The sequence below is a fragment of the Loxodonta africana genome, chromosome X, assembly GCF_030014295.1.
Source record: "Loxodonta africana isolate mLoxAfr1 chromosome X, mLoxAfr1.hap2, whole genome shotgun sequence".
Taxonomy (NCBI): Eukaryota; Metazoa; Chordata; class Mammalia; order Proboscidea; family Elephantidae; genus Loxodonta; species Loxodonta africana.
In genome coordinates this window covers 93,060,545-93,072,690 of record NC_087369.1, presented here as the reverse complement: position 1 = coordinate 93,072,690, position 12,146 = coordinate 93,060,545, and the positions used below count along the sequence as shown (strand labels likewise).

Genomic DNA, 12,146 nt, shown 5'->3' with positions numbered 1-12,146 from the left:
GTATACTACCTCTTCAGTGCTTTCTTGAAGGCTCATTGTCCTCTTCCATTAAAGGGAAAAAAGATCCCTGATAACTGAGCTGACAAATAGAAAATGTACCATTCTCACAATAAAAATGATTACTTTTAGTCTTGGAGAAACCTATTAAATATTAGGATTCCAAATACGCCTCTCACCAATATACTCTTCATCGCCACTGTCACTTCCAGACCTCTTTTTGTCATCCCAATCTACCAGATCCCTCTTGTCCATTCCTTGATAACATCTACTATTCTTTTACTCTATTCTTACTCCCAAGATTAAACAATTATGGAGAACACTCTATAACCAAACTCACAGGCTCCACTACGGGCTCATAAAATCTAAATTCACTCAGGCCCTCAATCTTTCACGACCAGTCTTCCATTCATTATCCCTGACTCTTCAGCCTATTTTCAACAAGGGAATCCTTTCAACTCTCCTCAAGGTTCTAATGTCCCAACTTTGCCCACACTCCTCACACTGAAGATAAGTCACTCTTCCATGTCAGCTTCCCGAACCTTCCCACATATTGTCTCTATTTTTGTGCATTTTCTCCTCAGTCCCTCCTGTCTCAGAAGACTGAGTGCCTCCTTTGCTTTCCAAGACTGAACCTTCCTTGGATCACTTGGGTTTTTTTTGTTTTTCCTGCCAACATGTTTCCTCCATAAAATTTGCTTCATTTCCTAGTCACCCAGGTTATAGGCCCCAGAGATAGCTTTAATCCCTCTCAATTTTTTTACATACACAAGCATCTCATTAGTTGCTAAATCTATCACACGTGATTCTTCTGCGTCACCTAAATCTATCTTTTCCTTTTCAAAGCTGCTATCCCACTTTAGGCCCTCTCGATCTCTTGTCTGAACTATCTCTTCTAGCCTATCTCTAGGTCCTCCTATCTCTAATATCTCATTTCTCCAATGTTCCACCATCCATACAACTGCCAAATTTATTTTCTTAAGACAGATCGAATCACATCCTAAAAGACAGAGATAATCACGTCACTGTCCCTTCCATGGCTTTTGGTTCCTGGAGGATAAAGCTGAAACTACTTAGAGCAGACAGCATTCATTATCTAACCCCAGGCTACCTAGCCAATCTTATCTCCCAATGCCAATACACCCCCTCCTTAACATACCCTATTCTGTAGCCATGCTGCACTACATTCCACTCTCTGAACATATCATCGTGAGCAACTACACCCCAATGCAGTGGTTCCTGTTGTTGCCTCTGCAAAAGATTCCTCGGTTTCACATCCATATTTCGGAATTCCCAACAGCTCAAATAACAGTCCCTCTGTGGAACCTCAATCTCCTTAGTAGGAATTTATGATTCTTTTCTTTGGACTTCCCCAGCACTTTATTCATACCATTCTTACAGAATTTACCATATGAAGTCTTGAGTTATAATTATCTGTACACATATTTGTTGTATAATTATATGTAGACATGTCCCTTGCTAGGTTATAAACACTTTGAACATAGGGATCATGCTTTATTCTCTGTATTCACCCTACCATCAATGTCACGTCAATGCTTGACACTTAATAAATACTTTATGAATGAATCAATGAATAAATGACACCTAATTTTAAATGAAAGGAGAGTCATCAGCCATAAAAAAAAAAAGACTATCCTTTCTTTCATACTTTCTCTAATCTGCACTGAACTGGCTAACTTCACTTGGGTCTTGCTAACTTATTTAAACAAAAACGCCTTACCTAACTTTTCTTAAAACTTAAATTATACAAAGCCTAAAATAAGACATTTTATCCACAGGAAAATAAGTTTGGCAAGGAAACAGAATTTCATAGTGATGCAGACAGAATGCTAGTAATGGTCTCTAGTGAAAGAATGGACAACAACCCAGACTGAAAATTGGAGAAGAAGCTGGAGTATAAAGAATCTATTTAACATAACATCAGTTGCTAAGAAAGAAACATAAAATGTTAGAGCAGGAGACATACATTCTGATTAAGCCAACCTGTACCGAGAAGACCTACTGTGAAAGGCAAAGATATATTTAAAGTCCGTAGCTTTGAGACATTTTATTAGATAAGGAATTTCATTTTTACTCCCTTTTGTTATTTGTTCTCCCCTGGGAACACTGCAGCTTGAAAAATTAATTTGTAGGTGGCAGAGAAAAAAAAGCCCCAAATTTAGCTAGCAATTTAGTGACCAGTTTTGCAACTCAAATGCTCTTAGTTAACTTGAACAGATGACTCTGCATTTGCTCTCACACAAAGACAATAAATGCTGCCAAGGAGATTACCATAAACTGAGATGCTTGCTGTGGACGTAGGACCATTCATGACAGCTGGAATAATGGATTCTTTGAAATTGTTAACCACTTATTTGTGAATGGGCCAATGAGAAATTTGCTGTCTCGGACAGTTTTATGAGGAAAGTCACTCTACCCTACGTCCTGTTCACATACTTTATGCATTTGATTATACACATCTGTCTGCCCAAGTGGAAACCCTGGTGGAGTAGTGGTTACATGTTTGGCTGCTAACCAAAAGGTCAGCAGTTCGAATCCACCAGGTACTCGTTGGAAACCCTATGGGGCAGTTCTACTCTGTCCCATGGGGTCCCTATGAGTCAGAATCGACTCGATGGCAGTGGGTTACAGGTCTGCCCAATTAGGGGTGTAGGGCATGCAGAGTAGGGGCTTTAACTTTTAGCTATGTTCTACTGTATCTGGCTTAATATGACTAATAAATAAAGGTAGAGATAATACTAACTTAAAAACTCTGCAGCAATAAAATAATAACCTATAGACCAGAAAACAAAAATGAAACATACCTTCGAACCAGGTGGTGCTGTCAATCCTAAGAAGGCATACACTGCATTATTTTCTCTTGCTTCAAAAAAGGCATCATAGTCCTTAGTGAAAAGAAGGCAAGAAGAATTAGCAATATGCAACCAACAAAAGAAAAAAGAGAGGGGATTTATTCAAAATGACCTGAATGGTCGATAAGATCAGCTACCCCCTTGGGTCAGACAGGATATCTTCCATTTATGCTTAAATTCTGGAAAGAGCAAAAAAGAGGCAAGGCTTCTGGGATCTCATTTAACAGGGGTTAGAAAGGATGCTGTTCTGTGGAGCAGAAAATGCAGAATGGCTTATTCCATATCACAAACAATTTAAATCTGCCAAGGGCAAGCAGCTTACCCCAACAGTCCAAAGCAGCCAGCTATTTTCCAGTAAGAGACTGCGCATTTCTGGTATGAGGTTGCTGCTCCAGTTCTCCATTATTTCTCTTCCATTATTCATTAAGGTAGAGATTTCCCTAGATCCTAAGTTAGACCAGATATTACCTAGATCTTCCCAAGGCCAGGAGAATAGTGAATGTGAACTTGGGCTGTGTTTGGAGGAAGGGAATGAGATGTTTATAAAATATGATCACAGCAACCAAACCACTAAGAGGTTTTAACTCAAGGATCCAAGATAAGCCTCACACAACTGAATTTGGTTCAGTTTCCCACTGTCATCCTCTGAGCCACTAAACAGTCTCAAAAATAAATAATAGACTTGCCCAAATTTGACTATGACATATAATCAACAGGATCGCTATGAGTCGGAATCGACTCGAACGGCACTGGGTTCTGGGTATATAATCAATACCAAACATACTTACAAAGCACAGCCATTGTCTACACCTATCCTGAATTTGCTTTATTTTAAACATACACAGATAATCTTGGCATTTTGGCTGATTTAAATTTTTTTTTTATTAGAGGTGGAAAGCACTCACAATTTGATGGCTTCTCTAGAGATGGTCTAACCAACAGATCATCAGTTACAGAGTTCTTTTCTAACACCTATAATTCCCAGCGCTTGGAGGATTAGGAGGTATAAAGTATTAATTACCATTTCATGGAAATGTGCTTTAGGTTTTCAAACATACAGCATAAGCTCTTTCAAAGCAAAGACTATATATATATGTATCTTGGACAGCAGAGCCTCAACTACGTAGGTAGGGTTTTTGTTTCAATCACTTTCTGGAAATGAGAACCTAAACCAAAGTTCAGTGGGGTTAATTCGGCCCTCCCCCTTTTTTTTTTTTCCTCTTCGGGGGACTTTTTGCCAATATCTAGAAACATTTTTGGTTGTCACAAGTAGGGGGTGCTACTGCCATCTAGTGGCAGAAGCCAGTGATGCTGCTAACCTCAACAATGCACAACAAAGAAATGTCAGGACAAAGATGTCAGTAACGTCCAGGTTAAGAAACCCTTAATTCTGAGGAACTAGTTTGGTCTGTAAACCTTCATCTAAAGTACAATAAAGAAAAAACTTGAAAAAAAGAAACCCTGAGTTCAATAAAGGAAACAACCTAGAGTACTCATCACAAAGGTTTGAGAAGAGCTGAAAGGAGATTGTGAGGCAACCCAGAGATTAGCAATAGCAGGAAGCTGTTACCACAGCTAGGGCTAAAGGGAAAAGTGGAGAAGGTGGTGTTACACATCCCAGGAGCTGAGGCACCTCGTAGAGCTGGTACCACAAAAAAGATGCAGCCTCTGTCATGGCCAACTCCAGACATAGGGAGATGGCGAATAACTTGGCTTTTCCTGTCCTCCAGTCTTCCAACTAGTGCCTCCCATTGGCCAAACCTCCAGCTGGCAATGGAGACTGGGAAATGTAGTTTGCAGAAGCCAGCCCCTTGCAATACAGAATGGAGCAAAGAAAGGATGAAGAATGGATCTTTGAGTAAACAGAATAATGAACAACACAGTAGTTTCAAAAGTGAAACTAACTAGGAGTTTAGCAGATCTAGGTGGTTTTTTTTAGGTTCATATCCCGGCCCTATCACTTACTAGTTATCAGTTAATCTCTTCTTGGTCTCAATTTCTTCATCGATAAAATGGAAATGACAGGATCTACCTCATGGAATTAGTGTGATGACTAATTAATGGAATACACAGAAAGTGCATTATTACAATGGCTGGCATATAAATTTTCAATGAATGGCTGCTATATACTTTTCTCCCTAAGAGTCTGTACAAGGAAAAATCTTAATTCTTATTGTTATTAAAGCACCCAGCTCAGTGCCTGACACAAAGCAAGCACACAATAGAAGTTAATTTCCTTTTCCATTAACATTTGATTTGTTGAGTCTCACCTCCTTGCCCCTTTATTTCCATCTTCCCATTTCTTAGTGACCGTTAACTTATTTTTGAAACATACTCTAGTTGCCTGCAATATGACTTCCAAGAGAGAAATAAAGCAGGTAAACATACTCATAAATGTACCCTTATAACCCAAAATGCATTTGTTTTCAAAGGTCAAACAACTGAAATTGGAAAAAGCAGAGGTTAAAACAACACGTGCTGGTTTAGATTACACCAGATGACCTCTGAGGCCTCTTCTAGCCCCCTAAGATTCAATAATTTGCAGAAATTTCAAACATACTGGCACTGAGGTTTCATTATCTAAAAGGATAGCCTAAGTCCCCTTTTCTTATCTGCAGAGTACATCTTTGCAAAATGGCCCTGTTTGCAGCAAGAGATTAAATCTGCAGACCCCTCCTCATAACTGACAAATTCACTAGCAGAGAAGATATTTTGGGCCAATAAACTTTCTCGTTTCTGTCATACACCTCCCCCAGATGCACTCAACTGGCACATGAAAGGATCTCCACCAAGAAGTGGCTTTTTTACTCCCATGTTTTTTATAAACATATAGCTAGAAGATCTGGATTTGTGGCTCTAAAACCACTGTTCCTTAGTCATGCTAAACTTGAGGACTTTGCAATGCAAACAATTCTTTACTCAGAATTCCTGTAGCTCTTACCCATGCTTTCTGTACCATTTCATCACATGGTTGTGTCTTCATAACTGCTATGTAATTGCTTCATGTTTGTATGGCTCCTCCCACATCCCACTCCTGACCAGCTCCTCAAGAGAAGAGACTGTATTCTTTACTTGTACCCCCATAGTGCCTAGAATGGCCATAAGCTACAGAAGTTACTTGAATATATAGCAAATGAAGAATGAAGGAAACTTTCCCATGGTGTAAATGATGATTAATCAAGATTATATATTTGAATATTGAATAATAATTAAAAAGAAAAAAAATCAGTTGCCGTGGAGTTGATTCCCACTCATGGTGACCTCATGTGTGTCGGAGTAGAACTGTATTTCATAGGGTTTTCAATGGCTGTGACCTTTCAGAAGTAGATCACTAGGACTTTCTTCTGAGGCACCTTTATGTAGGTTTGAACTTACAACCTTTCGGTTAGTAGCTGAGCCCTTAACCATTTGCATCACTCGGGGACTCCTTGAATATCGAATAAACCAAACCAAACCAAACCTGTTGCTATCCAGTCAATTCTGACTCATGGAAACTCCATGTGTTACAGAGTAGAACTGCTTCATAGGATTTTCTTGGCTGTAATCTTTACAAAGGCGCCCTGGTGGCATAGTGGTTAACGTGCTCCGCTGCTAACCGAAAGCTCACGGTTCAAACCCACCAGCCACTCTGCAGGAGAAGGACGTGGCAGTCTGCAGGACAAAGATGTGGCAATCTGCTCTCGTAAAGATTTACGGCCTTGGAAACCCTGTGGGGTGGTTCTACCCTGTCCTATAGGGTTGCTATGAGGTGGAACTGACTCAACAGCAATGGGTTTTGGTAATTTTCACAAAAGCAATTTGCCAGGCTTTTCTTCCACAGAGTGACTAGGTGAGTTTGAACCTCCAACTTTAGGTTAGCAGCTGATCTCAAACCACTTGGACCACCCAGGCTCCCTGAATAGCCAACTCAAAAATTTACAAAAAAACATTAATACCAAAATAAAATTATTACTACCTTCAAACAGAAAATAATATACTCCTCTTTTTGTTTTTAAGTGATTTTAATCTAAATAACTAAAGCAGCTGACTTATTTTCAGTGGCTTCTTCATGGACATACCAGAAACGAAACAATCATTCTTGTTGGAATTCAGATGAAATGTAAGGAAAACTACATGTTCAACGTCTGTATTTATAAATTTAAACGTAAATATTTTTGTGACTGACGGATTCGTCCTTCTGCCTCCTAGTAGAAAGCAAAATACTCTAGCTGCCTACAATAGACACTGAGGATAAACAAGAGAAATGACTGTATAGAGATTTTGTAGAGGACCTGTGAAGGAGATAGGACAGACTTGAGGCAATCCATTTCAATAAACAAGAATTTATATTGTTAAATTGTTTTCTTACCCCACGGTACTGGCTTTCATTAAAAATCTGAGGCGGCAAGGGGTACCCTGTAGCTGGTCGCCTGTTCTCAGGTACATTTTCTCTCATCCACTTTCGATTCTCTTCATTGACTGCAATGTCTTTTTCTTCAAATCCTATTTTGTTGGCTTCCAAGAAACCAAGCACATCTTGCTGTTTCTTCTTAATCTAGGACCCAAATGACAAGAGACTATCTTGTTGACCAAATAGCTTTGGTAGTTCATAGTTTTCAAATTCAACAAACATCAGTATTTCTTAATTAGCAGAAATGAATTCAGACATAGACAAAAATCTGTGGTTTCACAGAAGATACATGGTTTCCCCCTCTTTATTGTCTTGTTAATGATGTTTTATAAGTCGGTTGAAGAGTTTTCAGCCCACAGATTCTTTTGTTAACTTGACTTTTCCTTTTTTCCATTGAAAATCCCTACATTTAATCATGGGAGTGAGGCTAGCTGATGCATATCAATAGCCTAAAAAAGTGCAGTTAATTCAAAAGTGTGTGCACTGAGCAGCTGTAGTTTCTGATTAACTACAAGCTTCTTTTAGTCTCAGCCTTTGTTGAAAGTCTCCCTAAACAAACAAATTACTTTCTGTCTTAGCAACCATTGTATAGTGAATAGAAGTGAATCTTTCCTTGAAAATCTTACAAGGCCTTAGAGTCATTCTAAGCCTCAATTCTTACTGCTTCAAAGACAAGCTGAAGAAGATACAGGAGCTAAGCCTTCCAGAACACTAAGTTTGGAATACACTTATACCACTCATTAGCCCTTAACATGTGCTGTTAAGAAAGTCTTTTCCATGCATGTCTGTGCTGCTTCTTCAACTAGATTGACAGATAGGGATGGTACACTTATTTTCTCTTCTTATCATACAAAAGAGAGAGCTCTGAAAATAGTAAATTTAATGCTTCTTATTTATGTTTCCCCTCTGATATGCATTTCTTTTAGAACCCAAATTCACACATCTGTGCTAATTTATCCAGACTTAAAACCATTTCTTAACATTTCTGAGCACAAACAAAAAGCACATTTCTTCATGGAGTCACACTAAAAAGACACACGGGGAGAGCAACAACGACAAAAACAAATAAATAAAAAGAAGCAGTCCTGTCAATGCAAATGAAATGCAAAATGAAAAGCTCACATACGGTTAAATACCATCTGGATTTACATATACAAACACATACACACACACATACATACATACATGCACAGAGGTTTTTTTTTTAATTGTGGTAAATATATATATATAACAAAATGTCTGCTGTTTTAACCAAGTTTTAGTATATAATTCAGTGACATTAATTACATTTACCATGTTGTGCTACCATAACCACTATCCACTTCCAAAAGTTTTCCATCACCCCAAACAAAAACTCAGTACCCCTTCAGCAATAACTACCATACCCTCTTCCTCTCAGGCCCTGGTAACCACTAATAAACATTTGTCTCTATGCATTGTCTAATCTAGATATTTCATATAAGTGGTATCAAACAATATTTGTCCTTTTGTGTCTTCATTTTTCTCTCTGACTGAATAATACTCCACTGTATATGTACACCACATTTTGTTTGCTCATTCATCTGTTGATGGACATTTGGGTTGTTTTCACCTTTCAGCTATTGTGAGTAATGTTGCAACGAAATTCGTGTACAGGTATCTGTTTGAGTTCCACAGAGGTTGTACTTTTTATCTTTTAATTTGCTTGTGATTGTGGGTAAATAATCTTCTCTCATCACTTAACCCCAGGGGAAAAAAATTCTAAATTATCCCAATGGAAAATACAATTTCTACAGATGATTTAGATCAGAGTACAGAATCTCCTTCTTTAAAGATCACTTACAATCCTGTAAAATTTGCTATAAGGTAATTATTTTAAGGAAAATCTTATTTCCTCATTAACTTATAAAATCAGAATTTCATACCTAAATAAAACATATACCCACTTTTGAATTTTGAGGAAAATCAATGTTAAAGTCAATAAATAGTCAACAGCAGTATCTAGGAGACTCATAAACTAGGTGGAAGTTTTGATTAAATCATAGCTCTTAATCCCCATGATAGAGTAGAGGGATCCAGTTAGTGTGACGTGTGCCAAGTAACTTGTCGATCATTTGCAAATTTAATAAAAATTTAAGTAGATATGAAGATACACCATTAAAAATGTTACTTTCAGGCACTTGGCAATTTTTGAATGAGAGTGAAGAGATGAAGCCAACATGCTTAAAATTACACATAGCCCTGGGTGAATGTCATTTGTCGTGTTTGTATGACCAAACCAAAGGTGGAGGACCTTTAAGATAGATGGCTTTTTGAGGCCTTTCCCATCCTGAAAACATATTGAATGTTTACTATGCTGAGGACACTGTTCACTGTGTTGAGTTAAAATGGATGCCAGTGCTTTCACTGATATCTTTATTCTCCCTCTATCAGCTCTGGATTACAACTATTTCTCCTGCTCAGAGACTGCCTGAAGAAAAACAAACATGCCTCCTCGAGTATTCTGTATCTCCATAAGGCTGAACAGAATGGTCCATAATCACACTTTATTTCTAGGTCCTGGCATGTCAAATATGAACATTTGTTAGGCTTTGAAGTTGCAAGGAATGTACAAAGTAATCATTTCCCTACTTGACCATATCTATACTTCCAAAGTTTCACACATTGAGTTTATTTCCAGCAAGGGATATTTTATATTTAAAGAACTAATACCTTTCTTTTACGCACATAGCCGTGTGTTCACTACAACACATACTGAGAAGAGGGTATCCAATGCTGCTAATTTCCTATTTCCTTAATAGGACTTAGAAACACACAGGCATGCTGACCAGATGTGACTGAAACCCATACACTGACAGAACAATTAGAAAAGTATCACAAGGCTTCGCTAAGGAATAAAATTTAAATTTCCTACAGGAAAAAATGAGTTTGAAGTTAAGAGGTTATTGACATCCTATTCAGCACACAAATGTATTTGCAAGTGAACAATGGCAGTGCCCAGGAATATAAATCAACCTTTTACAAAGAGTAAACCATACCCTCACCCCCCACAACCCCCACCCAGAGAATACCAAGTCTGGGATTTGAGATTCAAGGTATCCTTCCCTTCAAAGGCACTCAGCAAGGCTATGGAACAATTGTTGCCTAGAGGAAACAGATGCTTTCCTGCAAGCTTCTGCAAGCCTCTTGTTTACCAAGCCAAGGGTCAAGTTTCTTTTAAAGGGAGGAACCTCACATGGGCTCAGAGATGACTGACAAAGTTTTTGCTTTAGAAGGTGTCAGTGTGAATGTTCCTAATACCAAAGGAAGAACAAAGCTTCACTAATGATACTTCAAATAAAAAAACAAGGAGATCTTTTTCATGAAAGGAAGTGCCAACCTACCATAAAACATTTAATCAAGATGGGGTTTTTGCCTTGTTTTATAATCAACCTCTGGTACATTTCCTGAACTGACAACACTGACAGAGGTTCCAACTCTGATGGGCTAAAACCTAAAATGATTGTTAGAAATTGTACTTAATAGTTATTCAATAATGTTTGCTGGATGCCTCTTAAGTGCATAAGAACTTTAATAGATTCTCTAAAACTTTTAAAGAAAATAGCAGAGACTCCCTCCCAAGATTACAATTTAGTGGGAGGGATAAAACATACATAAATAAAAAAAATTAAATTACAACATGGTCTTTAAAAAAGATAAGACAACAGTAAGAGGTGGTTAGGTGAGAGGGGCCAAGTCAATAAAAAAGTCAATGAGTATGAGAGCAACTGAGAAGAGCAAGAACTTATTACTGGTATCAATGCCATTTAGACTAAGCTTAGTAATGATAGCACAAATACTAGATTCTACATCCATCTATACTGCATGCAAACTATAGTTTCAATGAAAAGAAAATGTACTTAGTGAAATTCAACATAAAACTGGCTAGCTGTGAACAGAGCTCACAAAGGTTATAGCATATTTCACTAGAACAATGACGGTAGAATATTACAAAATAAACTTGGAAACATTATAAACAGATCATCACAATCTCTACTACTAAATCTTATACATATGCAATTCTATAAATGAATAACAATTGAGTGGATGTACATTTTTAGACAGGTTATAAATAGTGACATAGCCAAATTCCTCAAGGAGAAATTCAGATATATAGTCTACCCCTAACTGGTTCTATTTCTTTTCAAATACTGCCCTAGGAAGGGCGAACCTCTGCAGTTTAGGAGAATAATTGGCCTGTCTCTTCTGGGCCTGTGCCTTAAGATTTAACAGTAAGGAGAGGAGTGAACAAACAGCATTTAAAGCTGCCTTTTCAGTCTTTTGCTAATCCACTAACAAGATACACCTAAAAAGAAAATCAAATCTGAAATCCCAGTCAGTTTGTTTGGCACCGAACCAGTGCATTGTTGCCACTGTGCAGTCCTTAAGTAACCAGAGGGATTCCTATGCATTCTTAAATGAATACTGCCATGGGGCTTTAAGCCTCAGGCTTCCTTTTGCTCAATCTTTTTTTTTTTTTAATGGGCAAAGAGACACTTGTTTTCTAAAAAGAGACACTTGTTTTCAGCTTGCCTGTTTTGCAATATTTAAAAAAAAATGTTTTGGTCACAATGAGTCACGTAAAACTTGTAATTTATACCTCTTTATCAACAAGCAACAACTCTGGGTTAAGATGACTTAAGAATTTTCTCGTCCCCCTCCCACCTCTACTCCTAGCTCCCTAGAGTTCTTCTGACAGATGTTCTAAGATGTCGAAGCATGAGAGCATAATTTGGAGTTTGCTATTTTAATACTGAAAAAAAAAACTGCTGTTTTTGTTTTCTATTTTAGTTGCACTTCTACCACAGTCATGTCTGCAGAACAATTTCTAAAGAGATGTTAAGGCCAAAGTGGTTTAGAAAATAGGT

General features: G+C 37.8%; 1 protein-coding gene across 1 annotated transcript in view; it reads right to left on the bottom strand.

The window, feature by feature from the left end:
* Positions 1–12,146, bottom strand: part of SH3BGRL (SH3 domain binding glutamate rich protein like) — a 136,772-nt gene that overhangs the window by 22,310 nt on the left and 102,316 nt on the right. Inside the window, exons 2-3 of the mRNA XM_010592701.3 lie at positions 7,219–7,404; positions 2,823–2,903 (exon numbers count right to left, since the gene is read on the bottom strand). Of these exons, the coding sequence (XP_010591003.1) occupies positions 2,823–2,903; positions 7,219–7,404 (267 nt within the window). The remainder of the gene's footprint in view (positions 1–2,822; positions 2,904–7,218; positions 7,405–12,146) is intronic.